Source organism: Medicago sativa, chromosome 3 (genome assembly GCF_051527215.1).
Source record: "Medicago sativa cultivar Bolivia chromosome 3, Bolivia_mono, whole genome shotgun sequence".
NCBI lineage: Eukaryota > Viridiplantae > Streptophyta > Magnoliopsida > Fabales > Fabaceae > Medicago > Medicago sativa.
The window spans coordinates 12,141,165-12,168,865 of NC_140751.1; the positions used below are offsets into that span (position 1 = coordinate 12,141,165).

The 27,701-nt window shown below is 37.4% G+C and overlaps 1 protein-coding gene across 1 annotated transcript; it reads right to left on the bottom strand.

The window, feature by feature from the left end:
* Window positions 1-19,523: 19,523 nt before the first annotated feature.
* On the bottom strand, window positions 19,524-21,277 carry LOC146935777 (coumaroyl-CoA:anthocyanidin 3-O-glucoside-6''-O-coumaroyltransferase 1-like). Its single transcript, XM_085750865.1, has 2 exons — window positions 20,026-21,277; window positions 19,524-19,879 (listed from the first exon to the last, which is right to left on the bottom strand). The coding sequence occupies exons 1-2, from the start codon at window positions 21,231-21,233 to the stop codon at window positions 19,678-19,680; spliced, it is 1,410 nt and encodes a 469-aa protein (XP_085606991.1). The 5' UTR covers window positions 21,234-21,277; the 3' UTR covers window positions 19,524-19,677.
* Window positions 21,278-27,701: the final 6,424 nt, after the last annotated feature.

The following is a 27,701-nucleotide window of genomic DNA, read 5'->3' on the forward strand; positions in this document are numbered from 1 at the left end:
CTCTTCTCTCTTGAAATCTTTCTTGTGATCACCTTACGGTTGGAATTGCAGGAAGGATACAAAGATTCGATGATGATGATTCTTTGAAGAATCTCTGAGAATCTCTGAAATTTGAAACGATTTTGTTAAATCTTGATGCAATTGATTTGCGAATTTGAGGCTGTTTGATTCGTTCTTGGTGAAATTTGTTGTTGAATGATGAAATTGATGAGGAATTTTACACGAATTTGTGTGGATTGTGTTGTTGAGAAACGGTTAGGGTTTTGAAGATGATGAATGTGTTCATCATATTCTTGAGCTTTTTCTGGATTTTGTGGTGTTTGATCTGCGTGAAAGGGAGAGAGAAAAATGGAAACTGTTTTGATGATGTGTATTGTAATGAATGGATCTGCAATGATTGGAGCCTTTTATAGGCTGCCAAGTGTAGCCTCTGGACCAATAGGACACTGCCACGTGGCACTGGACCTTGTAACAAACTCTTGGACAAATGGACCAATAAGGAACTGACACCTGTACAGACTTAATGACTTGGACAAAAAAAGGACTAAAATGCAAATACTAGAAACTTTAGGACTAAAAATAAAATAAAATGAATTAAAATTGGTAATTGGAAAATAACGTAAAGTGGAACGTCTAAAATTGACAAAACGGACTAAAACGAACCAACGGCCTAAATGAGGTACTTTAAAGTACCTCTCTGCCGAAATTTCGTGTGAAATGACCAAAATGCCCCTGGGGCTAAAAATGACTAAAAATGACTCAGATGAAATTTTAAAAAGGATTTTTATCAAGGAATTGAATCAAAGACTCATACAAGCAAAATTAAAAGACTCAGAGACAATTTTTAGGATTTAGACAGTGACTTGACACTTGAAAAGACTAAAATGCCCCTAGGGGCAAAACTGACTCAAAAATGACTTCAAACGCAATTTTTGGAAAGGGTTTTGACATAGAATGAAACAAAGACTTATTCAAACTACTTGAAAAGACTCAAACAAAATTTTAAAAGACTGAAAGAACTTTTGACATAGGAAATGACTAAAATGCCCTTTTTCATGAATTTTGCAAATGAAATTGAAATAAAATGCAGAGAAAGATGCAATTGATCAAAGATAGTTCAAATGACTTGAAATGCAAGAAAGGAAAGATTGATTAGTATTTTTAGGTCCAAAATTAGGGTATAACAGCTGCCCCTATTTAAGTTTCTTTGTCCGGAGAGTCAAGAGACGAAGTCTTAGAGTTGACGGGACGAAGATACTTAAATATTAACATTTGCACTGTTTTTGGACGTAAAAATACGCTTTCAGATTTTCAAAATTATGAATGCTATGCAATATTTGATTATGAATGCAAGACAAACAACTGGAGTCTATGGAACCTATCATGTCACTGGGGATTCAGGTGGACATTGACAGGGTAGACAAACCAGGGATAGAAAGTGAGGTACAAGCTGTTCTTTGGGTCGAACTAGTCACTTGACCAAGAAATACAAAACAAGAGATAGGTGCAAGCTGTTCTTGGGATTGAACTTGGCGCTTGACCGGAAACATAGACATATAGGCAGATACAAGTGGTTCTTTGGATCGAACTTGACACTTGGTTGAAGATACAAACAGATAGGCAGACACAAACTGTTCTTTTTGGATCGAACTGGCTGTTTGGCTGGAGACATAGACAAAAGGGTTGATTCAAGCTGTTTCTTTGGATCGAACTTGCTTGTTGGATTATCACCACATCATGTGGGAGAGTGCAGACTGTTCTCTTAGATCAAACTTGTCGTTTGACCGATAACAAAGCATAGGCTGGGTACAAACTGTTCTTCAGATTGAACTTGTCGTCTGACTGATAACAAGGCATGAGCCGGGTACAAACTGTTCTTCAAATCGAACTTGCCGTTTGACCAATAACAGAACATAAGCTGGGTACAAACTGTTCTATCGAACTTGCCGTTTGTCCGGGAGCATAGGTATATAAGCAGGTACAAGTGGTTCTTTTTTGGATTGAACCTGGCACTTGACCAGTAACAAGATACAAATTGAGAGTCTGGTTTAACAAGATACCAATTGAGGGTACATTGTCATTGACTTGATTTGGAAATAGACATGACCATTTTTGTTGGCCCAAGAGTAAATTGACATTGGTTTGGATTGAATTGAAAGTTGCCATTGACAGAGACATTGGCTTGGAAATTGAAATTGACATCGACATTGACATTGGCTTGGCAATTGAAATTGACATTGACGTTTGACATTGACATTTGACATTGATATTGGCATTGGATATTGACATTGACATTGACATTTGACATTGACATTGGATATTGGAAAGTTGCAATTGACCTTGAAATTGGATTGAAATTGGATTGAAAATTGGTATTGGAATTGGATTGAAAATTGGCATTGGAATTGGATTGAAATTGGAAATTGACATTGAAACTGACATTGGAATTGGAATTTGGTATTGGAATTGGAATTGGAGATTGACATTGACATTGTCATTGGATGTCAATATTGGAATTGGAGATTGACATTGACATTGTCATTGGATGTCAACATTGACATTGGAGATTGACATTGACATTGTCATTGGATGTCAACATTGACATTGTCATTGAAGTTGAGATTGCTTCGAATTTGACATTTAGAATTGAGTTGAAATTGACAGTTTGACATTGAAGTTGAGATTGGAATTGACGTTGGAGATTGGAAATTGCTTCGAATTTGACAGTTGACATGATTGGAATTGAAGTTGGAGAGTTGAAACTTGCATTGAATTTGGCAGTTGAAAGTCGGATATGCAACATGTATGCATGGTATAGCAAGATTATTGGATGTATGAACACATAAAATGCATGATTATGCATGTATGAATGCTTGAAATGCATGATTGATTGACAGTTTGACAGAGAAGTTTCACAAAGGCAGACGAAACATTGAAAGATTGGGCACGTAGTGGCTCGTGCTGCAACATATTCACAGGGGAAAAAACCTCTTTGGAGAGACCGTCGTTGAGAGACGTATCGAAACCATGGCTGAGGGCAATAAAACTTGTAGAAGAGGGACCCTTGGAAAGTCCTTGGATACAGGTCGCCGTTGCCAGGCGTGTCAGTGCTGGGTAAACATTGGATGTTCGCATCTGTGGTCAATGCTTTTCAATTTTCCATTCTTTCATTTTTCATTTTCAAACCCCACTTTTGCCTGAACCGCCCTTTCGGGTTTTCGATTCACCGGGGAATAAATTCTTTTCATTGCCCCATTTTTGCCTGAGTTGCCTTCATAGGTTGTCAATCAGCGGGGTGCTCATTTTTGCCTAAGCCGCCCTTTCGGGTTTTCAACTTAGCGAGCTTTTTATTTTCATCATTTTTTTTTTTTTTTATTTTTTTCATTTCATTCTGTTTTTTCATTCTTGTCATTGACCACAGATCATCCCGGGGAGTAACCTGCTTGTAACATGTATTGGAATAGACATTGACATTCATTCATTCATGCATGTTTCATTGAAATGTACCCTATTGCTCAGGTTTGCTTTCAAAATAGACAGGAAAAGATTTTTCAATTTTCAAAGATGTTTGTTTCAGACATTGATATTATCAAAATAGAAAGAAAATATTTTGTACATAGCTTTTGAAAGTAGAAAGAGAAATAGAGTTTCAAACAGTAGAAAGGCTCAAATTGATGTAGAAGAGTGAAAGTTAGCCAAAGGCATGACTTCACGGATTTACAAAGCTTGGAAAACGGTAACCTTATTGGTTGGTGATACATTGAACACGATGACCGCTACATTTCATAGAAATTTTGAATTCACAGGTACAGAAGCCTCTGATGAAGAAAATCATCGACAGTTGCAGATGCCCCAAGGGGTGATGGTGACTTGCCAGATATAGTTACTTGTCTTTATTGTCAACCTCTTTTTTGCATGAACCGCCCTTTCGGGTTTTCGGCTCATCGAGGCGCTCATTCTTGCCTGAGTTGCGTACAATCTCAGCGAGCTCTTTCATTTTCACTTTTTTTGGTCCCTAACTTTTGCCTGGATCGCCCTTTCGGGTTTTCGATCCACCGGGAAGCGCATTTTTGCCTAGGCCGCCCTTTCGGGTTTTCGACCTACCACGCTGTTCTTTTCTTTCTAGACAAAGTATTTCTTGACTATATCGGCATTGACAGGATTTGGGAGTTCAACACCATCCATGTGTGTAAGAATCAAAGCACCACCAGAGAAGGCCTTCTTGACAACATAAGGACCTTCATAGTTAGGTGTCCACTTGCCCCTTGGGTCGGGTTGCTGACTTATCCTTCTTTTCAATACAAGTTCGCCTTCCTTGAATTCTCGAGGTCGGACTTTCTTGTCAAAGGCATTCTTCATTCGCACTTGATACAACTGTCCATGAGTCATAGCATTCATACGTTTCTCTTCAATTAGATTCAATTGATCATACCGACTTTGACACCATTCGGCCTCAGTTAATTTTGCTTCCATGATTACTCGAAGAGATGGAATCTCCACTTCCAGAGGGAGAACTGCTTCCATACCATATACAAGAGAGAAATGGGTTGCCCCGGTTGAACTGCGTACTGTAGTACGGTAACCATGCAAGGCAAATGGTAGCATTTCATGCCAGTCTTTGTAAGTAGTGACCATCTTCTGAACAATCTTCTTGATGTTCTTGTTAGCGGCCTCAACTGCACCATTCATCTGAGGTCTATAAGGAGAAGAGTTGTGATGTTCAATTTTGAATTCTTCACATAAAGCTTGCATCATGCTATTGTTCAGATTGGAACCATTGTCAGTGATGATCTTGTTGGGAACACCATATCGACAGATGATGTTATTCTTGATGAACTTGACAACCACTTGCTTGGTCACATTTGCATAGGAAGCAGCTTCAACCCACTTGGTGAAATAATCAATTGCCACTAGAATGAAACGATGTCCATTGGACGCTTTTGGTTCAATTCTTCCGATCATGTCAATGCCCCACATAGAGAAAGGCCATGGGGAAGATATAACATTGAGAGCGTGTGGAGGCACGTGAATCTTGTCAGCATAAACTTGACACTTGTGGCATCTCTTAGCATGTTTGTTGCAGTCACGCTCCATAGTTATCCAGTAATAGCCGGCTCTTAACAGTTTTCTTGACATGGTGTGGCCCGAAGCATGGGTCCCAAAAGTACCATCATGTACGTCATGCATCAATTTCTCAGCTTCTTGTTTGTCAACACATCTCAACAAGACCATGTCATAGTTCCTCTTGTATAGGATTTCCCCGTCTAGAAAGAATCTACTAGCCCATCGTCTCAAGGTCTTTTTATCCCTGTTGGCAGCACCAGGTGGATATTCACGATTCTGCAAGAATTGCTTGATGTTGTAATACCAAGGCTTTTTATTATTCACAACCTCATCAGCTTGATCTGGCGTATTTTCAATAGTAAACACATGAGCGGGTCTATCAAGACGCTGCACTTTGATTACGGGCACATCATTCCAGTGATTGACACGAAACATGGAAGACAGAGTAGCAAGAGCGTCAGCCATTTGATTTTCATCCCGAGGGATGTGGTGCAGCTCAACCTTGGTAAAGTATGTCAGCAGACGTCTTGCATAGTCACGGTAAGGGATCAGCTTCTCATGATGAGTCTCCCATTCACCTTTTATCTGATTAATAACAAGTGCAGAATCTCCATAGATGTCAAGGTGCTTAATTCTCAGGTCAAGGGCTTCTTCAATGCCCAAGATGCATGCTTCATACTCGGCTATGTTGTTTGTGCATTCAAAAGTTATTCGAGCAGTGAAAGGAATGTGATGCCCCTGCGGAGTTACAATGATGGCTCCAATTCCTTTACCATAAGCATTAACAGCACCATCAAACACCAAGCCCCACTTGCTATTGGGATCCGGCCCTTCATTGATCAGTGGCTCTTCACAGTCTTTTGCCTTCAGATACATAATCTCTTCATCAGGGAAATCAAACTTAATTGGCTGGTAATCATCAAGAGGTTGACAAGCAAGATGCTCAGTAAGGATACTTCCTTTGATTGCTTTCTGAGCTTTGTACACAATATCATATTCAGACAACAACATTTGCCAACGTGCAATCTTTCCGGTAACAGCAGGCTTTTCAAAGATGTACTTGATTGGATCCATTCGGGATATCAACCAAGTTGTATGATTCACCATATAATGACGCAGTCGTTTGGCAGCCCAAGCTAAAGCACAACAAGTCTTTTCAAGCATTGTATACCGAGTCTCACAGTCGGTGAACTTCTTGCTCAGATAGTAGATAGCATGCTCTTTCTTACCAGTCTCATCTTGTTGACCGAGAACACATCCCACTGAATCATCTAACACTGACAGATACATAATCAAAGGCCTTCCTTCCACTGGCGGGACGAGGATAGGTGGCTCCAACAGGTATTCTTTGATGCTATCAAAAGCTTCCTGACATTCATCATTCCATACAACAGGCTGATTCTTTCTGAGCAATTTGAAAATGGGACCACAAGTAGAAGTCATGTGAGATATGAATCTTGAAATGTAATTCAGACGTCCGAGGAAACCTCTGACTTGCTTTTCAGTTTGAGGAGCTGGCATCTCTCTGATGGCTCGGACTTTGTCAGGATCAACTTCAATGCCTCTCTGGCTAACAATGAAGCCTAGCAACTTTCCAGATCTTACACCAAATGTGCACTTGTTAGGATTCAAACGCAGCTTGTACTTTCTTAATCTTTCAAACATCTTTTTCAAATACACAACATGCTGCTCTTCATCACTTGACTTCACAATCATATCATCAACATATACTTCAATCTCTTTGTGAATCATATCATGAAACAGAGTTGTCATACCCCTTTGATAGGTTGCACCAGCATTTATCAAGCCAAACGGCATCACTTTATAACAGAATGTTCCCCATGGAGTGATGAAGGACGTCTTTTCTCTATCTTCAGGAGACATTCGTATCTGATTATAACCAGAGAAACCATCCATAAAGGAGAACACTTTGGATTGAGCAGTACTGTCAACAAGCACATCAATATGAGGCAATGGGAAGTTATCTTTCGGACTGGCTTTGTTCAGGTCTCTGTAATCAACACACATTCGAACTTTCCCATCTTTCTTTGGTACGGGTACGATGTTGGCAATCCACTCAGGATATTCAGCCGTCATGAGGAAACCCGCATCAACTTGCTTTTGCACTTCAGCCTTGATCTTAAGAGCCATGTCTGGACGAGACCTTCTCAATTTTTGTTTGACAGGAGGACATTCGGGTCTTGTCGGTATCCGATGTTCCACAATCTTGGGATCTAGACCCGGCATATCTTCATAGGACCATGCAAAGACATCTGGATAATCATGGAGAAGCTGAATGATCTTCTTTTTCACCTCTGGCTCAAGTGCAGCACCGATCTTGATCTCTCGCTTGTTTTCTTCAGTACCCAGGTTGATGAGTTCAATCTCTTCCTGGTGAGGCTGAATGGCTCTTCTTTCTTGTTCAAGCAGTCGAGTGATCTCATACGGTATCTCTTCATAATCATCATCCTCATCTTCAGCTTCATATACAGGGAATTCAAAATTTGGAGGAACCATAGGGTCACTGTGTTCAACGGGTTTATTATGGTTCAATCTGCATAATATGATTGGGATGATTTTAGAAAAAAGTTTTTATGCAGATTTTTGAAATTAATAAGAAAAATACAGATGTTTTGGTTTTTTCTGGCATTACCATTATTTCCAAGAAAAAGGCACTAAAAAGTAAAAAAACAAAGAGTCGTGAGAAAGACGACAACTTTTTATTGATTAACGGCAATGCCGAAACAAACACGCCCTTACAATGATATCACTTTCGCCTTGGGCAGAGCGAGAGGATTGTTATTTTGAAAACAAAAAACATGAGCAACAAAACACATTACATGGAAGCATGCATGACTAAAGGAACATCAATGGCTTCCCAATTTCTCACAGTGCCTCCTGGTATAACAAATGTCGGCACGTGACTACTTTCAGCAGCATCTTCAACAATAGCATTGATGAACCCAGCACTGTAGAAGGTTCCCTTTGAAACAGCAGAGGTTGGGGAGAATCCAAGGCCCTCTTTACGCTTGTTTTCCAAGATCTGAATCACCTTGCCCCAGCCAGCAGCTTGCCCTGCTTGAACAGCCTTCTGGGCATCTTTTAGTGAGGCCATGCTAGCACCAGCCCTCCGGGGTTCTGCACCCTCGACAGTCAAGCCTTGAAACGATGTCCCTTCCGCGGACCCTGCTTCAACACAAGAGAATGATGATATTTGGCTAACCAGAAATGCCTCCTCACCATATACAGTGACAACCTTACCATTCTTCATGAACTTGAGCTTCTGATGCAAAGTGGAAGTTACTGCTCCAGCGTCATGGATCCATGGTCTTCCGAGGAGACAGCTGTAAGAGGCATTGATATCCATGACTTGGAAAGTTATTTGAAATGTCTCGGGACCGACGGTGATTGGCAAGTCTACTTCCCCGAGAACATCCTTGCGGGATCCATCGAAAGCTTTAACCAGATAGCTGCTACCCCTCAGAGAAATTCCATGATGGCTCAATTGCCTTAGTGTGGATTCGGGCATTACATTCAGAGATGATCCAGTGTCTACCAATACGTTGGATATCAGGTCAGATCCACAATGTACTGAGATATGTAGAGCCAAGTTGTGGCGTTTCCCTGCTTCGGGGAGTTCATCATCACCAAACCCCAAGTTGTTGCAGGCAGTAATATTGCTCACTATCCCATCAAATTGATCCACAGAGACTTCGTGGTCGACATAAGCTTGCTCCAGTATCTTCATTAACACCTTCCTGTGAGCTTCTGAGCTCATGAGCAGAGACAAAATGGATATCTTTGATGGGGTTTGTAGCAACTGGTCAACAATCTTATAGTCACTTTTCTTGATAAGCCTCAGGATCTCGTCCAGATTGGACTCTTCAATAGATTGGCCTGCCAGGCCGGTGTTCTTGTCAACAGGAGGAGCAACTGGTGGAGTTACCGTAGCAATGGGTGTGACCACTTGCCTTTGAAACAAGGGTGGACGGACTTTCCCGCTTCTGAGAGCCGTAATTTCGCCGGCAACATTGTCAATTGTAGCTGGGGATACCAGAGGCACCTCCACCCCGTTTTCAACCATGGTTGCGTTGTATTTGTAGGGAATTGCTTTGGTAGAGGTATAAGATACCGGACCAGGTAACCTGATCACCAAGGGCTCAACATTCTTTACCTGAGATACACTTTCAACAGGAGAGTCATGGAACACTGGTACAATCACACATACATCACTGGCGATCAAGTGTTTGTCATCCATCAGACTCTGAATATCATTTTGCACAACACAACAGCTCATAGGATTCTGCAGACATTCTAAACAAGAATCATGATCATGTTTGAACAGAGACGCCTGGCAAAGTTTGACATGCAATGGCACCAATGGAGTAACGACGTTGCGGACATCCAACATGGGATCCTCTTGAGGAACGGGAACCCTTTCAAAGGCCTCAATCATATTGACAGCAGCATGGTTTGGAAGCGGGTTGTCAAGGACATGAGGAACACTGTTCTCAAAAGTCAAACGTCCTTTTTCTATCAGGTCTTTCACAATATATTTCAGGGCAAAGCAACCTTCAATATCATGGCCTTGAGCACCCTGATGAAATTCACATGTTAAGTCCTGTCGGAATCTGGGAGGTAACGGATTAGGCGGAGGCTTGCCTGGTCTGGTGACGCAGTGTCCCTTAGCCAATAGAGTTGGGAGCAGCTCACCGTACCGCATTGGTATTGGTGGAAAAGAAGGCTTGGCTCGGGGGCCCTGTTGTTGCTGCCGTTGCTGTTGAGCGGGAGGCTGTTGTTGTGCTTGCTGAGGAATGGCATTGACGGGCATTGGTGGTTGACCCGGTGGCAGAGGATATTGTTGGTAGAATGGTGGGAAGAAAGGATGTTGAGAGTATTGCATGTAGTGATAAGGCAGGGGTAGTTGCATGGCTGCAGATGGGTTACCAGATACCATCCCTACGTCAGATTCTTTCCTCTTGTGATGACCGTTACCGTACTTCTTCGGTGCACCGGTTGATGATTCACCTTTCTCGAGGACAATAATACCATCTCGGACGGCCTCCTCTAGTCGAGTGCCCATTGTAACCATATCAGAGAAGTTGTTTGGGGCAGAGACTATCATTCTCTCCTTATATTCCTTCTTCAGAGTCTTCAGGAATGTTTGTGTTAACTCTTCCTCATCAAGTCGAGGAGAAACACGGGCAGCTGCCCCTCTCCACCTCTGAGCATACTCACGGAAGGTTTCATCTGATTTCTGTGATAGGGCTTTAAGAGAGTCCCTGTTTGGCCTCAGACGGGTATTGAATTCATATTGACCTTCGAAAGCAGCAGCGAGTTCCTCAAAAGTATGGATGTTATCTTTGCTCAGACTAGTGTACCAATCTGCTGCATCATCTGTCAAGCTACTTTGAAAGCAGTGGATCATCAGTGCATCATTGTCGGCATAGTTAGCCATCTTTCGGACATACCGGATAACATGGTTGTGTGGGCAAGAAGTCCCATTGTACTTGTCAAATTCTGGCTCTTTGAATTTCTTAGGAACCTCAAATCGGGATACCAAGCATAGATCACGAGCTTTAGCAGGAGCACCATTGTTTCCTCGGCTAGCCTTGACCTCACGGAGTTCTCCAGCCAACTCCCTTAACTGTCTCTTCATAGCTTCCATTGCGGGATCTTGTCCACGCGGAGTATCAACATCAATCACTTGTTGCACAGTGTGCACAATAGGGTCGGTAACAACAGTGGTTACTTGAGGCATAGCAGTAGACACAGGAATCTGTCCTTGACCAGCAAAACCAGAGACACCAGCAGCAGTATTAGGAGAGTAGAAAGGTGGGAGTCCGTAAGGACGGCCGTTGGGCATAACAAAACGAGCATCAGTAGCCACAGTAGATAGTGGGATAGAGGGAATCACCTCAGCAGTAACTGGAATAGAAGTGGCTGGTTGTTCTTGTGAAGCCATCATAGCGGACATGGCGTCATGAGCCTTAGCCAAGTCCTCTTTCATAGCAGCCAATTCGGCACGGAGCTGAGCATTCTCTTCTTCAAAATTATCCATCATCCTTCTCTTGTGAAATCTTGTTTGATGAGTTCTATCTGGTTGGTAGACTTTGCGAACACGAGCCACTTTTCAGACTGCGGCGGACAAAACCAGGAGGCAATGAGCACGAGAGAAGTTTTTTGTGACCAATGAATGCATATGATGCATGAAATGTGTTAATGTATATGCAAAAGGACTCTTTTTGTGTTATCGAAGGGTTTTAGACAAATTAAAAACTTGTAAACATTACTAAACAACAATTGACATAAACGGGAAACAAACAATCAACACATGGAAATAACAACAGAAAATGGAAATCCTCAAGCATAGGAAGTGGAAGCATCGTCCTCAGACTCAGACTCATAGTCGCAGTATCGTGCATAGAAGTCACGGGCACCCCTAGCTCTCTTGGAGTCCCTCATAAGCAGTCTATCTTTCTCCTCAATCTCTCTCTTAGCCTTAGCTAAGTCTTTCTTCAGTGTCAAGACTTCATGAGTCTGCTGCTCACCCTTTCCATCCAAAGTCATGATCAAGTTCTCAGCCTCATAGTATCTAGCTCTCCACTGATGCTTCTCCCGACTCTCCATAGCTAGATGCTCCTGATACATCTCCTGGGTAGGTGGGAGTAGAGGCAAAGGCATGGTAGGAACAGTTGCAGACACGTATCTCATAGAGGGGTAAGGCGTACCAGCCTCCTCAGCTCAGCTTATCACCCACTGTGTATAGGCCTCATGAGCGATACCGGACCTCACACCCATATGCTTTACCTCTTTCTTCCGGAGCTTGGTCCAAGCTTGCATGAAATCTTCTCTAATTCCGGTAGGAGCATTGGAGTAATGAAAGAAGTAAGGAGCTGTAGCAAGATTGATGGGTTTGTCTTTCATCGGGAAACCAAATTGTCGCAAAGCAAGCTCCGGGTTATAGTTGATTCCACCCCGGGTACCAAGAAGAGGTACATTAAGAAACTTTCCACCACCGAAGATAATTTCCTTGACCCTAGACGCCGGAGTAAGCCAAACCACCTCATTAGGAGTGAGAGCCATAATCCTCTGTGAAATAGACCAATTCCTCGGATTGTCGTGGAAAGACTGCGGAAGGTGCGAAATAAACCACCTATAGAGGAGAGGCACACAACAAAGAATGTATCCACGACCTTTGTTGGAACGATCGTGAATAGCATGGTATGTGTCAGCTAGTAAAGTAGGAACCGGATTCTTGGAGTGGAAGATCATAATAACATTCATGTCCACGAAGCCATCAAGATTCGGAAAGAGAATAAGCCCATAGATGAGAAGTGCAAGAATAGCCTCGAGAGTGTCCTGACGAGTGGTATTGAGGTTGGCTTTCCCAAGAAGATACTCTGAAGTGAACCCTCGGATATGTGCCTTAGTGACAAGATTCTTGGAGACATCGGTGGTCTTGAGATAGAGATCCTTAGCAATAACCAATGGAGGAAGAGGATTTTCAGGTCCTGAGAAAGGTATCCCCTTAGCAATAGATAAACCCGTCAAGGAAGAATAAGCCTCTAGAGTAGGCACCAACTGAAAGTCTGGAAAAGTGAAGCACCGATACCCCGGATCATAGAATTGTACTAGAGTGTGCACAAGCTTCTCATCCACATTAGTATGGAGAATAGGAAGTAAAGCCCCGTAACGGCGTCGGAAACCAGTCGGATCCTTAATCTTGAGTGCCAAATCCCTCAAACTAGCCAAATCCACTTCCTTGAACTTGTAGGACTTAGTCATCTTCATCCCTACAATGTTTACAAATTCAACTTGTCTAAGCCCTTCGATAACAATGCATGAAAAAAGGTTTATGCATGAATGCATGTATGCATGAATGCATGATTATGTTCAAGTTCGGAGAAAACATGGTGGGTTTGAAGTTCAAAGTCGAGGGGTCATGGGCGGACACGGTGTCCGGTGAAACTAGGGTTTTAGGATAATGGTAACCGGGTTCTAAAAAGGTTCCCAAGTTGCAACCTCTCCGACGTATCTCATGGTGTCACGAGACAACTCTCGCTCCATGATTATACGTGGAAGGTCTAACTTGAGTGTAGTATCGCGTGACGACTAAAACTCGAGACGACACCCGGTTTAGCCTCCGCACTACATCCTAGAAAATGGCCATGGATGGGTTTGGTTATCTACGGTTCATAGCGTCATAGAACAATTAGAAGCAAAGTGCCTAAACGCGACAACTCGCGCCGACAACATCACCCCCAAAATGCCTCAGCTATGTGGGATTGATCGCATAATCCAAAACACGAGGCAACCCCCGGAATGAATTGTCGATTATATCCCTCCTAAATCCTAAGTTCACTCAGCCCGGGTGCAGGACTTTTGATATTCTCACCCCACACGTTTGCAAGAAATTAAACATTTATTCACATAGGAAAGCAAGTAAAAGAAGCAAATAAAAATACAAGCGCAAGCGTGGAAATAAAGACTAGGCGTAACTCTCGAATCTCCCCAGTGAAGTCGCCAGCTGTTTTATCTTGGTTTTCGGGTGTCAAACATTGATTACGTTTGAACCTTTTAAACCGGTGATATCTTATTTTTTCTTGGGAAGGGAAAAAGTAAGCAAAACCCTTGAGAATCGAGGTCCGGGAGTTGTTTTCGCTACGGGAAGGTGTTAGGCACCCATAACGACTATAGTAACCTATAGGAACCGTCTTTAATTTCTACGCGCGCGCTTTATTTTTAAATGCTATTTTGAAAATGTTTATTAAACCTAAGAATGTTCTAAGTGAAGAATTGGAGGGAAAAGAATGTTTTTGGATTTTTATTTTAGTTGAATTAAAGGAATTTTGTTCCTTGCCTACGTACCCGTTTAAGGGATCAAATCCACCGTAGTTCTCTCTCAAAAATGTTTTTGTTTTTGTTGGTTGATTTTAAGTTTGAAAATGGAATTTGAAGAATAGAAAGAGGCCTCAAGGGCATGAGATTAGGAAATAGTGAGGTTGAATTAGTGAATTGCAAAAGAAGTCAAAGTTTGATTATTTTCATTGAAATTTGATTAAAAAAAATGGAAAAGAAAATGCAATGGGATATTGGATCCCAAGGTTTGTTTGGAAAAGCTTTGAGTGAAGTCGTTCACATTTGTTTGGAAAATTGGTTTTTTCTAAGCATAAGTCCTAGGCATTCATCTAAACATACAATCCTAAACATACATCTAAACATGCATATTCTAGCTACTTAGTGATGTGTGTGCATGTGTCGGTGCTTGTGTCGGTGTACATTTTTAGAGTCCATTGTCCTTTACATCATACCCTAGATACATTCTATGGCCTCTTTGCCAAGAAATTAAAAGCATGAAAGAATATTACAAAATTTCCTAAGTGTTTACATCCTAACTTTTGGTACAAATTAAGTTGCAAGAAAGGAAATAGAGATGAAAATGGGATGCAATGATGATGCTTATGGTGAATATGAAATATGAAAGGAAAATGGTTAGTAGCATAAGGCAAATATCAAAGAAGTGAAGTAAGAGAAATATTAGAATGTAAAAGGTAGAAAATAAGTGCAAACATGGCTAAAATTTGTTCATAAAATGCAAGAACCAAGTGACCTATAATTCTCACATTCCAATTACATTTTAAAGGTTTAGAAACAAGTATTGGAATGGGAATTAAGGCTACATGGTTTACTTGACATTTCAAAACAAGTTTGAAGCATATTTACATTATTTATTTACTTAGTGACTTGCAAGCTAAGTAACCTACCAAGACTCACAATTATGCAACAATATTAAACACAAACAGTAGCTAAAATCCTATGAATTCAAGTGGTATAGGTCACCAATATTCATCAAGATATTTGGATTAAAATCAAGCCAAGTTTCATTCATTTTTAGCACAAAATACCACAAGATAGTAGGAAAATTAGCATCTTATTTTTTAACCAATTTTAATATGTAAAAAAAACATCACAAAATACTACAAAACTATCAAAAGACCTATATGAACTTTTTAGGAATTTTCTAAAGGATTTTTAGGCTAAAAAGTGCAAGAAAGTTGCCAATTCTAACAAAAAACAAGGAAAAAGTCATATATATTTTTTCATCAAGATTTATCATGCAAAAATGTTAGAAAAAACACCTAAAAATCATCAAGAAATCATAAAAATATATTTTGGAATTTTTGTAAAAGGTTTTGATGCACAAGAGGTGCAGGAAGCAAAGTCCAGTGGTGTTGCTAGTAGAAAATAGGCCAAAAACGAAAAAAACAGTAAAGAGGACCCAAGCCCAGGGTCTTTGATGGATCCTGGATCATCCATTGGCTTTACAGCCTTTAGATTGATCCAGGTCCAATTTTGACCAAGATCCAAGGGCTGAAGACGCACAAGGCAAAGTGGATCAAATCAGGCACACATCAGGACCATACATCTCATAACAAAGACAGATCTAACGGTCTAAACATGAAGGAGCATAGAGAGAACACAACACGCGCGCGCGTGGGATCACAAAGCACGTATATAAGCAAAATCAAAGGGAAATTCTCATAACTCTCACTCCTTTCTCTCTCTACAATGTTCCTAGAGAGAGAGAGTCTGCAGACTCTCTCTTCTCCGACCTAATGCCGGTCATCTTCAACCTTTTTCCGACGCGGTGGCCGGCGGTGGCGCCGCCGCGTCGGAGCCCTAAACCGCCCAGAACTTAGACCTAAACACATGCTTCTAAAGCTTTTTCTCTCCTTTACTCGATTCTGAGGCTAGTTTTCTAAAAAGACTCATGGATTGTCGTAGATCGAGAAAGAACTTGCGGCTTTTTGAATCTTTATCATTTTTTTAAAAGTTTTTTGGAAAAGAACGTTCTATGTCTCCCGATCTACGCCATTCGAAGCAGTAATAGTGGATTTAACGAAAGGATGATGAGTTAGGACCTTACCTCTGTTTGATTCGGAGATTTGAACGGAGGAGCTTGAAGTAGAGCTTCGTTGTTTGTTCCTGATGAACGTTTCTTCGTTGCTTCGAACAGATGAACGTGTTCCTCTTCTTTTCTTGTTCGGTTTAGAATCTGATCTTTCTTCTCCTCTTGTTCAGTTTCGAATTCGATCTTTCTTCTCCTCTTCTCTCTTGAAATCTTTCTTGTGATCACCTTACGGTTGGAATTGCAGGAAGGATACAAAGATTCGATGATGATGATTCTTTGAAGAATCTCTGAGAATCTCTGAAATTTGAAACGATTTTGTTAAATCTTGATGCAATTGATTTGCGAATTTGAGGCTGTTTGATTCGTTCTTGGTGAAATTTGTTGTTGAACGATGAAATTGATGAGGAATTTTACACGAATTTGTGTGGATTGTGTTGTTGAGAAACGGTTAGGGTTTTGAAGATGATGAATGTGTTCATCATATTCTTGAGCTTTTTCTGGATTTTGTGGTGTTTGATCTGCGTGAAAGGGAGAGAGAAAAATGGAAACTGTTTTGATGATGTGTATTGTAATGAATGGATCTGCAATGATTGGAGCCTTTTATAGGCTGCCAAGTGTAGCCTCTGGACCAATAGGACACTGCCACGTGGCACTGGACCTTGTAACAAACTCTTGGACAAATGGACCAATAAGGAACTGACACCTGTACAGACTTAATGACTTGGACAAAAAAAGGACTAAAATGCAAATACTAGAAACTTTAGGACTAAAAATAAAATAAAATGAATTAAAATTGGTAATTGGAAAATAACGTAAAGTGGAACGTCTAAAATTGACAAAACGGACTAAAACGAACCAACGGCCTAAATGAGGTACTTTAAAGTACCTCTCTGCCGAAATTTCGTGTGAAATGACCAAAATGCCCCTGGGGCTAAAAATGACTAAAAATGACTCAGATGAAATTTTAAAAAGGATTTTTATCAAGGAATTGAATCAAAGACTCATGCAAGCAAAATTAAAAGACTCAGAGACAATTTTTAGGATTTAGACAGTGACTTGACACTTGAAAAGACTAAAATGCCCCTAGGGGCAAAACTGACTCAAAAATGACTTCAAACGCAATTTTTGGAAAGGGTTTTGACATAGAATGAAACAAAGACTTATTCAAACTACTTGAAAAGACTCAAACAAAATTTTAAAAGACTGAAAGAACTTTTGACATAGGAAATGACTAAAATGCCCTTTTTCATGAATTTTGCAAATGAAATTGAAATAAAATGCAGAGAAAGATGCAATTGATCAAAGATAGTTCAAATGACTTGAAATGCAAGAAAGGAAAGATTGATTAGTATTTTTAGGTCCAAAATTAGGGTATAACAGGTGATTGCAACGTTCCCATGCATTACGGTTCAGATCATCTTGATCAGGTTCAGGTAAGGTTCCATTGATGAAGGAGAGCTTGTTCTTAGCTCCTAAAGCGCGTTGCATAGAACGACTCCATGAAAGATAGTTAGAACCATTGAACTTTGGTAAAACAACAACGGAATTTGGTCCTTCACTGGGATGAACAAAGAAGGCGGATTCAGAATCCGATTGTTGATGCTGATTGTTATTGCGAACCATAGTGAAACAGAGTAATCGAAAATTGAACGAAAAATGAAGAAGACGAAGATGCTTCAATGGCGAAACAACGAATCAAGAAAACAGAGTAAAATCAACTCAACGAAGAAGAAGAACAAGAAGCTTCTTCACAAATCAACAAGAATCAACAAGAATTAACAAGAATCGTTGCAATTGAAGCAACGAAAATGGCGGAAAATCAGAGGAAGAAGATGAAGATTCATCAAAACTTCATCTACAAGGCACAACGGAGACGGTTACGAGGATCGTAACAAACTTTCCCTTGAGGGAAAATCTGATACCATATTATGAAACTAGAAAACTGAATCTTATTATTGAATAGAGCAAAGAGTACAAGAGTATTTATACTAAAAAGCAGTTGCACCATAACATACAATGGTGATGCAATAGCGTATAATACAAGAACCCTAACTGACTTGCTTGGATCCCAAGGTATCCTTATTTATACTATTATCATGTAATAGCTGTCTATGGTCAACTGTTGAAGAGAATTAAAAGGGAACGTTAGTTGCCTGAATACATGATTTGATGATGGCATTGATTGCACCAATAGAGAACATTCTCTTAACTTAAATTCAGTTAATGAAGGAAATTGTCCGAGTATGTTTCCAACTCTCAGTTTCTGGCACTTACTTAGTGACACTGACATAGTTTTGAGACTAGGAAACACTGTACCTCCAATCAAGTTCCATTCCTCCCATTCTTGCATATCCTCAAAGTGTAGAGTCTCCAAGGAGGGAAATTATTGAAATGAAGGAGAACTATCACTTCCACAGAATTCAATACTGATTGTCTCTACTGATTGCATCCCTTCAATGATGAGTTCTTTCAGATTACCCAATTGTCCAAGGGGTGGAAGCCATAAACAATCATCACAATTCGAGATCCTTAAATACACCATGTTGCTATATAAGGAATCACCCAACCAATTTGGAAAGCTGATTCCACCACAACCTTTGATGGTGAGACTTTTTAAATTTGTCGAGGGTTGCAAATGTTCAACTTCAGCACTTTTAATTTTTGAATCTGGAAAAGTAATACCACAATCCTATTCTAAATCTAACTCATCTATTTGCTCTTTCATCTTCCTATTGGCTTGATCTGATTCAAAGGGATCATCAACATTTTGTAGTTGTGAGATGGAAAGTTTTCCATGTAAGTGGATAAATTTTCCCAGCTCCGCAAACTTGAATCCATCATTATGCTTACTGACAACAAAGTCCGACAAAGTTTGGAGATTTTCTAGTTTGGCTATTTGTACCTAAATCAACGCGCTTATCGCTGCTTTTGGAACTAATTCGCAAAAATCAAACCAATCAAATTTATAAGAATTTTCTAGTTTTTGATTGGTTTGATTTTTGCGAATTTGTTCCAAGAGCAAAGATAAGCGCATTGTTTTGAGAATATTCTTATAAATTTGTTTGCTTTGTAACCAATCTTATAAAACTCGCTTAAGAGCACAATTCATAAGACATAATTTAAAAGTTTAGTTATCATTCAAACATTAAATAAGAGATATAAAATGTTTGCATACAATATGATGATTAGTGTATTTAATTTATATATTATAGTTATTGCAATGGTCCACGCATGCTTTTTTCTCTACTACGAATAAAAATATTTTAAATTAATAAAAAGTTTTTCAATAATATTAATGTTAATCTTGACCAATTTTTTTTTTTTAAATGTTGATAAAAAAATTTAATGATAAGAAGATGAACAAACAACGGTAACAAATACAAGCCGCAAAATAAAGGTAAACATCATTTCAATCTCTAAATGATTGACTCGGTGTCATGTAATTATTGAACATATAAAATTGAACACATATTTAAGTGTCTTTTTTGTTAATAATTTTTTTGCACTAAATTGACCAATAAAAGACACATCTTTACGAAGACACTAATAACTAACTAAAACACATTTAAAAATTAAAATGACTAATAAAAAAACACATGCAATGCGATTGTAATTCTTGTATCTTCAGAAACTACAATTGCATCGCCTCACACATTCAGAAATCAAATTAACCCGATTATTCACCCCTTAAAATAATTTCATTCAATTCCCACAATATCTCTAAGTTGAGCTTCTAGGACATCACTAAATTTCTTCACCTGAGCTGCCTCTAACACAATCCCAACTTCAATGCCACCATCTTCATCTTTAGAACTAGAAAGACAAAATGTACTTGAGTTCTCCACATGAAGAATTTCACTCAAAACAGGCTTCCCCCATCCAAAATTAGTTTCATACACCCTCCGGTCACTATTATAAGCAAAATTTCACTTTTTAGGTTCATTCAATAAATGATGTATGTGGTCTATTTAATGGACCACATACATCATTTATTGAATGAACCTAAAAAATAGATTTTTGCTTATAATAGTGACCGGAGGGTGTACACATTAAACTTTGGTGATGCTGCAACAGAAGTTATATTTTGAAACTTAATCCCCAAGTCCCTAGCACGTTGTAAAAACATAAGATCTTCAACCCTTTTTAGTGGATCAATCAAACCCTTAATTTCTATTCCAATAGAATTAACTGCTTCACATATACCATTCTCTCCCAATAACTTTCTCTTTGGAAGTGCCACAATACAAGAGCCTAAACAATTTCCAAAATAATTTGTTGAAATCTTAAAATGGTCTCGCAAATCCATTAAAAATCCAAAACCATAATTCTCTTCAAAATCATTGTCAAAAACACAATCAACTATGCTTTTGTTTGTGTCATGTTGTGATTGTGTTTTTACCTTGCATACCCAAAACAAAGAACATGTAACAACAAAGGTTGACAAATGAAGTGTTTCATGACCAATAGTTTTACTTTTTGTAACAATCCATTTTTTCAATTTTTCCACTTGGTGATGTGTTAATATAAATCTATGACGAACCATGTTGTTGTTGCTACTAGTAGATTCTATTGTTTTTGGTGGAGAATTCCAATGTCGTTCTAAGAAACTTTGTTTAAGATTTTTTGGGTCTTGAATAATGTCTCTATTGTGTAACGGTAACGAAAGAGATGAATTTTCTAAGTTTCCACTTGAAAGTAAGGACCAATATTTAATGAAATGATGAAATGATTTACCATCCGCAATTTCATGTCGAAAAGTGAGACAAATTGTGAGTCCAAAGTTTGGAAAAATAGTGATTTGAATGGCCAATGTTGGGAACAACAATGTGCCATCTTGTAAAATACTTGGTGATGGAATTAAGGGAGCATAAGGGTTTGAAATTGCAAGATCTTTTGGTGAATTGGATATGAGGTGGTTGAAGTTTGATTTGGATTCACATATTGTAAATGAGATGGAGTCACCTTGAGAGTAGAGAATGTAAGGGGTTTGTGGTTTGGGAGGAAAAACGGTCTTAGAGGAGAAAGGGAAGAAATGTTGGAGAGTGAGGGAAAGAGAGTTTTTGAGAATTGGGAGTGTAGTTTGAAGGAAGTGTTGTGTGGAATGAGGGAAGTTGTAGTAGTAAATTCTTTTCATATGGGAGCAGCGAAACCAAGGAAGGTCAAGGTGACTCAATGGAATTGTGATTGAAGATGGAAGAGAACCTTGTGGAGGACTCACTTGACATTGATGAATGACCTTCACCTTATCATCCATGGAAACAAACGTATTTCAATTTGTTTGGAGAAAAGAAATTGTGTTATATTACATAACAAATGAATCTTTGTTTCAATTTATAGATGATTTATAATTAGGGGGTGGACTAGGGATGACAATTGGACTAAGACCCGATGGGTACCCGTAAAAAATATCTACAATGGATAGGGTAAAACTCCGCTTTCATGGGTCTGAACACGGGTCCGGGTAATACCCACATATTTAAATGGGTATGGACACGGGTAAAGGTACTATACTGCACATCCCCGCAACCCCGCATATACATATTTATATAATATCATAAATAATTTATTTATTTTTGGTGTATAATTAATTTATTTATTTAGCTATTTAAGCATAAACCTAAACCTAAACTAAAAAAAAAAATACTTAATACAATAACAACTCCATCATGCAAGTGTACAATTTTTTAGGATGTTTTGGATGTTTTTTATTTGACTAAATACTACAATTCCTACTATTTTATGAGTTAATTTTTTAAAAAAAAAATTGATCTTAGTTTTATTTCAATTGTGATATTCTTATTGTCTTTTCATAATTAAAGTGTGAGTAATGGGTGTGGGTATAAGCACTTAGGTACCGATAAGGTATGGGGAAGGGCACTAAAGTTGTTGCTCATGAGGGTACGGGCACGGGTAGGGGTATTTTTTTTTACAAATGCGGATATGGAGAAGGGCATTGTAGTACACCCTACCCATTGTCATCCATAGGGTGGACAGATGTCGTGGACAAATGACTAATTTTTTTTTTTTTTTGAAAGAACAAATGAATAAATATGTATTATTAAAATTTTCCCTTCCATAACTTTTTTTTTAGCAACCTTCCATAACTTTCTTATTCTATAGTTACTTCGATCTCTCTTTAATGTTATAGTTGTAATATTTTGTATAGAATGAAGATATTTTCTTTGTCCCAAAATAATTGAACTGATTAACTATTTTACACAATGCAAAATCTGACCTTTAATTTGGTCAAAATGAAAAGGTGCATGATTTTAAAATACATCATTATAAATTTGAGTGGATGTATTGTAGCACTTCTCATATTTATGAAAAGGTGCATGATTTTAAAATACATCATTATAAATTTGAGTGGATGTATTGTAGCACTTCTCATATTTATGAAAGGAGAAATTTTATTAATACATTGACAGTACCTATTCCATAAATTTAAAAAGTTAAGCTCTAACCATTAAGTTGACACCTTTTAGATAAGGAAATAAAATCATGTTTTTAATGATTCTTATTTCATGAAAAATTTAGTAAATACTCAATAAAATTTTAAAATGCTTTTTCATAAAAAATACAAATACAAACGAGTTATTGTAAGAAATTAATATGATGTCTATTCATTTTCTTTAGTAGTTTGTTTCACCATATGTAAATGTAATTGGCTTTTATAAGTGTCTGGCCAAATACAGCCACTTGTTCCGACTTGTCCTGTTTTTTCAACGCCTTAATATCATGCATGCAACTTGATAGATAGACCAACAAAAGTTGACATCAATAATTAGAAAAATGAGAAAAAATAGCATCTTTATCGAATGAGAAAAATGAGAAATAATAGCATCTTTAACGAATGCCCACCACTGCAAATGCTCTGTGCAACCGTATTTATTGCACAATGAAGATTTATCTACCGTGTTAACAACTTCAACCTTAGGTCCCTTTTCTTATTAATGATAGACGTTGGTATTTGGTTGTTGCTATCCTTATCATATTGGGTCATAGTAACTTGTTGTGTCTCAAGGATACAAGTTAAAAAAAAAAAATAGAAAACATTCTGAATTGTCATGTTTGGCCCACATAAATTAAAATCATTAATTGATGTGGCGATTCTAAATCTTTTGATTGATTGTGCATGCAAAACTGTTTTGTACCTTCAATCCACCGCAATTAAACTCTTTTAGTATACTCATGATAAATATTATTTATCAGTGTACTTTTTTCTTCTAAATTTACTCTTTGTTTAGATTTTTTAATGCAATTTAATCCTTCTTAATTTATAATTTTAAATTAAATCAAATATAAAATAATTTCGTTTCAAATTTATTTTAACATACAGATTTTACTAGTTACATTTTTTTTTTTTGACAAATTACTAGTTACATGTTATTGACTAATTTAACATATGGATTTTACTAGTTACATGTTATTGACTAGTTTCCCTAAAAAAAAAAAAATTATTGACTAGTTGATTGGTTTGAGTTTCATACTATTGTTCATGAGTTAATCATACAAAAATTCATGAACGCTCCTCCCTCTATTTATCTCTTTTTATAACATATTCACTTCCACAACAATAGTCATATTCTCGTTTTGAAATCTGTCTAAAAACCTCTAATGAGTTCAACCTTATCGCGTTCTGCATCGGCCAACACTCAATCCATCATGGAAATATTTCTAAGATATGTGTGCAATAAATTCGATTATATTTATTAAAATTTATGATTTTATTAAATTAAATATTTAATATAGTTAAATAAATTAAATATTTATTAAATTATATAGTTAAATATATAAAATAAATATTAAATTAAGTTAAATTTTTTGCACCCACTAATCTAGGATCCTAGATACGCCACTGAACCTACGTCATCTTTAACGACTGCCTACAAGTACAAATGCTCTGTGCAACTTCAACCATATATTGGTCCCTTATTTTTAATGAATGGTATTTGGTTGTTGGTACACTTATTATATAGGGTGTATCACCAAAAAATAAATACATATTAAATATGGTCATAATAATTTGTGTCTTAAGGGCACAAGATAAAAACTAAATTTATAAATGTAATTTTAAAAATTGTGCATTGATTATCTTAAAAGTTTAAAAATTATTTTTTTCAATAAAACATTTATTTTTCAATTTAATTTTTAGATTTTATCTTGTGTCTTATCTGGTACAAATTTCCTATTATATAGCTCAGTTGGTTGGGACAAAACATAAAATATACAAGGTCCGGGGTTCAAACCCCAACCACTGCCAAAAAAAAATATGTCGTCTCTATTAAATACTTTTTTTTTGGGTTATATGAAGTCTTTATTATTTAAAGGTTTTTGAAGGTCACCATGCTTTAAGCGTGGGATACCTATTATTCCCTCTATTATATAATGAGTGGTCATTTTGATCATTTCACACAGATTTAGAAAAATGTATAAACTTTCTGTAAAAATAAAATAAAAATGTATAAATAAATGAGTGAGATTATATTTTTACTAAAATGTCTTTTACTTATTTCGTTCTAAATTATATGACGTTTTGATCATTTCACTTGTATTAAGAAATATAATTAATTCAGTATGTAAAAGAGATATTACGAGTTGTAATATAAAATTGTCCTTAATAAATATATGGAAAAGATAAATTAAAGAATTGAAAAAATAAAGAGTAATAAATAATTAAGGATATAATAGGAAAAATAATATTAATTTTTCATTGGAATCTTAAAGAGACATAATTTGGGACAAATTTTTTTTCCAAAGCGACATATAATTTGGGACGGAAGGAGTATTATGTATTATGCATTATATGCAGCAATTTCTGTTATTTAATTTTGTTTTTGAAGTTTACCAAAAAGAGTTAATGTTAAATACATCCATTTTGAGAAGAATTGAGATTGAATGGAGGAAAAGTTATGATGAGTTTAATATATATTATAGTGTTTCATGAAAAATAAATAATATAGTTAAGATTAGAGAGAAAGTTATATACGAGAGAAATAGAGAGAAAGTCATGACGACTTTCCCTCCACAAAGTTACTCAATACTAGTCATTTTCATACTTGTTGTGTTATTGGTCTTCTAATTGAAAAAGTCTTCTCACAGGCAACCTGCATTGTTCGATAATATATTAATATTAATAAAAAAAAATATAAAGTCCTTCTTCACCATACATAATGTTTTCTTTAAGATCTTCAAATGGTGGTCTACAAGATTGAATTTATATTTCCTACTTATTTTATAATTATTTTACTGAAATATATTGTTTTTCTAATATTATGTTAGATTTCGTTTCATGGTTACTTTGTTTGAAACTTATGTCGATGAGTTAAATGTTTTTTTTTTTTTTGGCATCCGATGAGACTGATAATGTTCTGGGTGTTGTTCTATTTACCAAAGTCAAGATGTTTCAAGCTAGCATGCTATGATTATATACTAGGTGGAAAGCTCAAGTGTTGCAAGAGTTTGATTATAATACGTGTTTAGAAAATTTTAATCAGTACATAATTTTATAAATTGATATAAGTGTATTCCTTAAAAAAAATATTTTTATAAGTGTGTAATATGCTTATCGATTGATTTAAATAGTAAAATTCTGAAAAAATTTAAACACAGAATTTAATTTATCTACAGTACTTGGTGGGTGTAATACTCTTCACAGACATGAGTGCCAACTATGTTGATGTGACATACCGCAGGTACTTCTGTGACCTTGAGCTAGTCGTTGATTATGCATGGGGATCGGTTGCCCTTGCTCACCTCAATAGGGATCTTAATAGTGGATGTTATTATAAGACTTCAGAGTTGGCAGGATATTGACCATCTTTCATGTATAATAACGAAATTCTTATCTAGTTAAGCGTTAAACTTGTATTTTTTTTCCATGTGCTTTCTATTGATAGGTATATATTGATGTAGGCTTGGATATTTTAGCGCTTTAAGTCTGTCAAGGCTAGGGGTTTCTGGGGTAGATATAGGGAGGATCGCCACCCCATGCCATGATGTTTGTTTCCCCAAAGGGGCAGGCTGTGACAGATATATAGGATCACATGTGCATCACATGGATCTTAGTTCTGTTGCCATGGACTCAAATCAGCAACACCGCCAAACACGTCTGTTTGAGCGAACCTAGTTTGGCTCAGAGACTAACCTCATATGGTCTGATATTTGACGGAGAGGGTAACACTCTAGTTTGGTCACGTCGAGGTCATCCTTAGACATCCACATTATTCTGCACGTCCCATGACAAGCAGCCATGAGGCCAATCACCGCTTCTTGCATTATCTTGATCATATGATGAGACTCCAGGATTTGGAACTGCGATGACGACTACTGGGTACATGAGATATTATTTAAACATTTCACATCCATACATGATACCTCCTCCGGATAATGTTCATATCTCGAGGCCACCTGAGTAGGAGGCTTTTGATGAGGTTGTTGCTGAGCAACCTGAAGCAACCATCGGCTAGAATTTAGTGGACAATTAGGACACATCAGAGACTATCATAACTATCAGAGTCAGTGGTCAGGTGGAGCAGGGAAGTCTGACATAGCTTAGTTTGGATTTGATTTTGAAAGAGGCTTAGGGTGAAATGATTTATCGTCAAAGGTTGTCGCGTCATTTTTCGGAGATCAACGCTATTTGATTAGCGTTTGACTCACTTTTTATTTCACGACTGAACATTTTAATTTTCTTAAGGAAAGGGGAAAGAAAGTTCAAAAATACCCCATATTGAAAAGATTTAGGGTTCGGGGGTTGGTTATATTTAGGGAAGGTATTAGCATCCTAAATATTCGTAGTACTCTACGAGAACCTCTTGATTTTATTTAACTTTTTGTGCTTAAACTTGCTTGCTTTTTAAACAAAATAGAATTTTGAAATGATTAAAAAAAAGGAAGACCTAATTATCTACATTTTATTGATTTGAGAGGACGAGTGTCCTTTGCCTACGTACCCGTGAATGATCAAAATCACGTAGTTTGGGGTAGAAATTGACGTTTGATTGGTTTTGTGTTTTTTATTGGTTTTGAAAAAGGTTTTAAAATGAAAAAGCCAAGTGGCAAATGAGAATTGATTTGTATTTTTTATATTGAAAGAAAATAAACTCAAAGTGGAATTAAAATTGATTTGAAATTTGATTAAAGAAAGAAAATAAAAAGAACGATCACTTGATTGAAAATCAAGGTTTATTATGAAAATATTTTTGTGATTTTTGTTATTTGAATGTTTTTTTTGTTTTGGAATAATAAATGAAAATTAAACTAACGGAGCAATAAAAATAAAAGCGCGTGGATTTTTGTAGTGACGTTGGGTCACCACAAAATCCCTAATCTATTTTTTTTGTATTTTTTTGATATATATAAAGCGGTAAAGAAATAAAAGACACACACACACACACTTTTCTCATTTATATTTACATTGGACCTAAATACATTCTAATTGCTGGAAAATAAATGACAATAATTAAAATGCTAAATAGAAATAAAATAAAATGTCAAAAAGAAGTAAAATGCAAGAAAATAAAAGAAAGGGGCAACCGAAGGGACAAAAATTACCGAAGGGACAAAATTCCGAAGGGACTTATTCCGAAGGGACAAAATTCCGAAGGGACATAAAAAGAGGGAAAAGAAAAGAATAGCTCGTCAACACAAGCTAAATGAGGGAGAAGAGAGAAAAGTTCTTTGACAACTCAAGAGAACTTTTGGTGTGTTTTGACGTGTG

Coding starts and splice junctions, on each gene's coding strand:
- LOC146935777 (XM_085750865.1), bottom strand. CDS start 21,233: ATGGATGATAAGGTGAAGGTCATTCATCAATGTCAAGTGAGTCCTCCA. Junction 19,880..20,025: donor GCATCACCAAAGTTTAATGT/GTACACCCTCCG, acceptor TAGTGACCGGAG/GGTGTATGAAACTAATTTTG.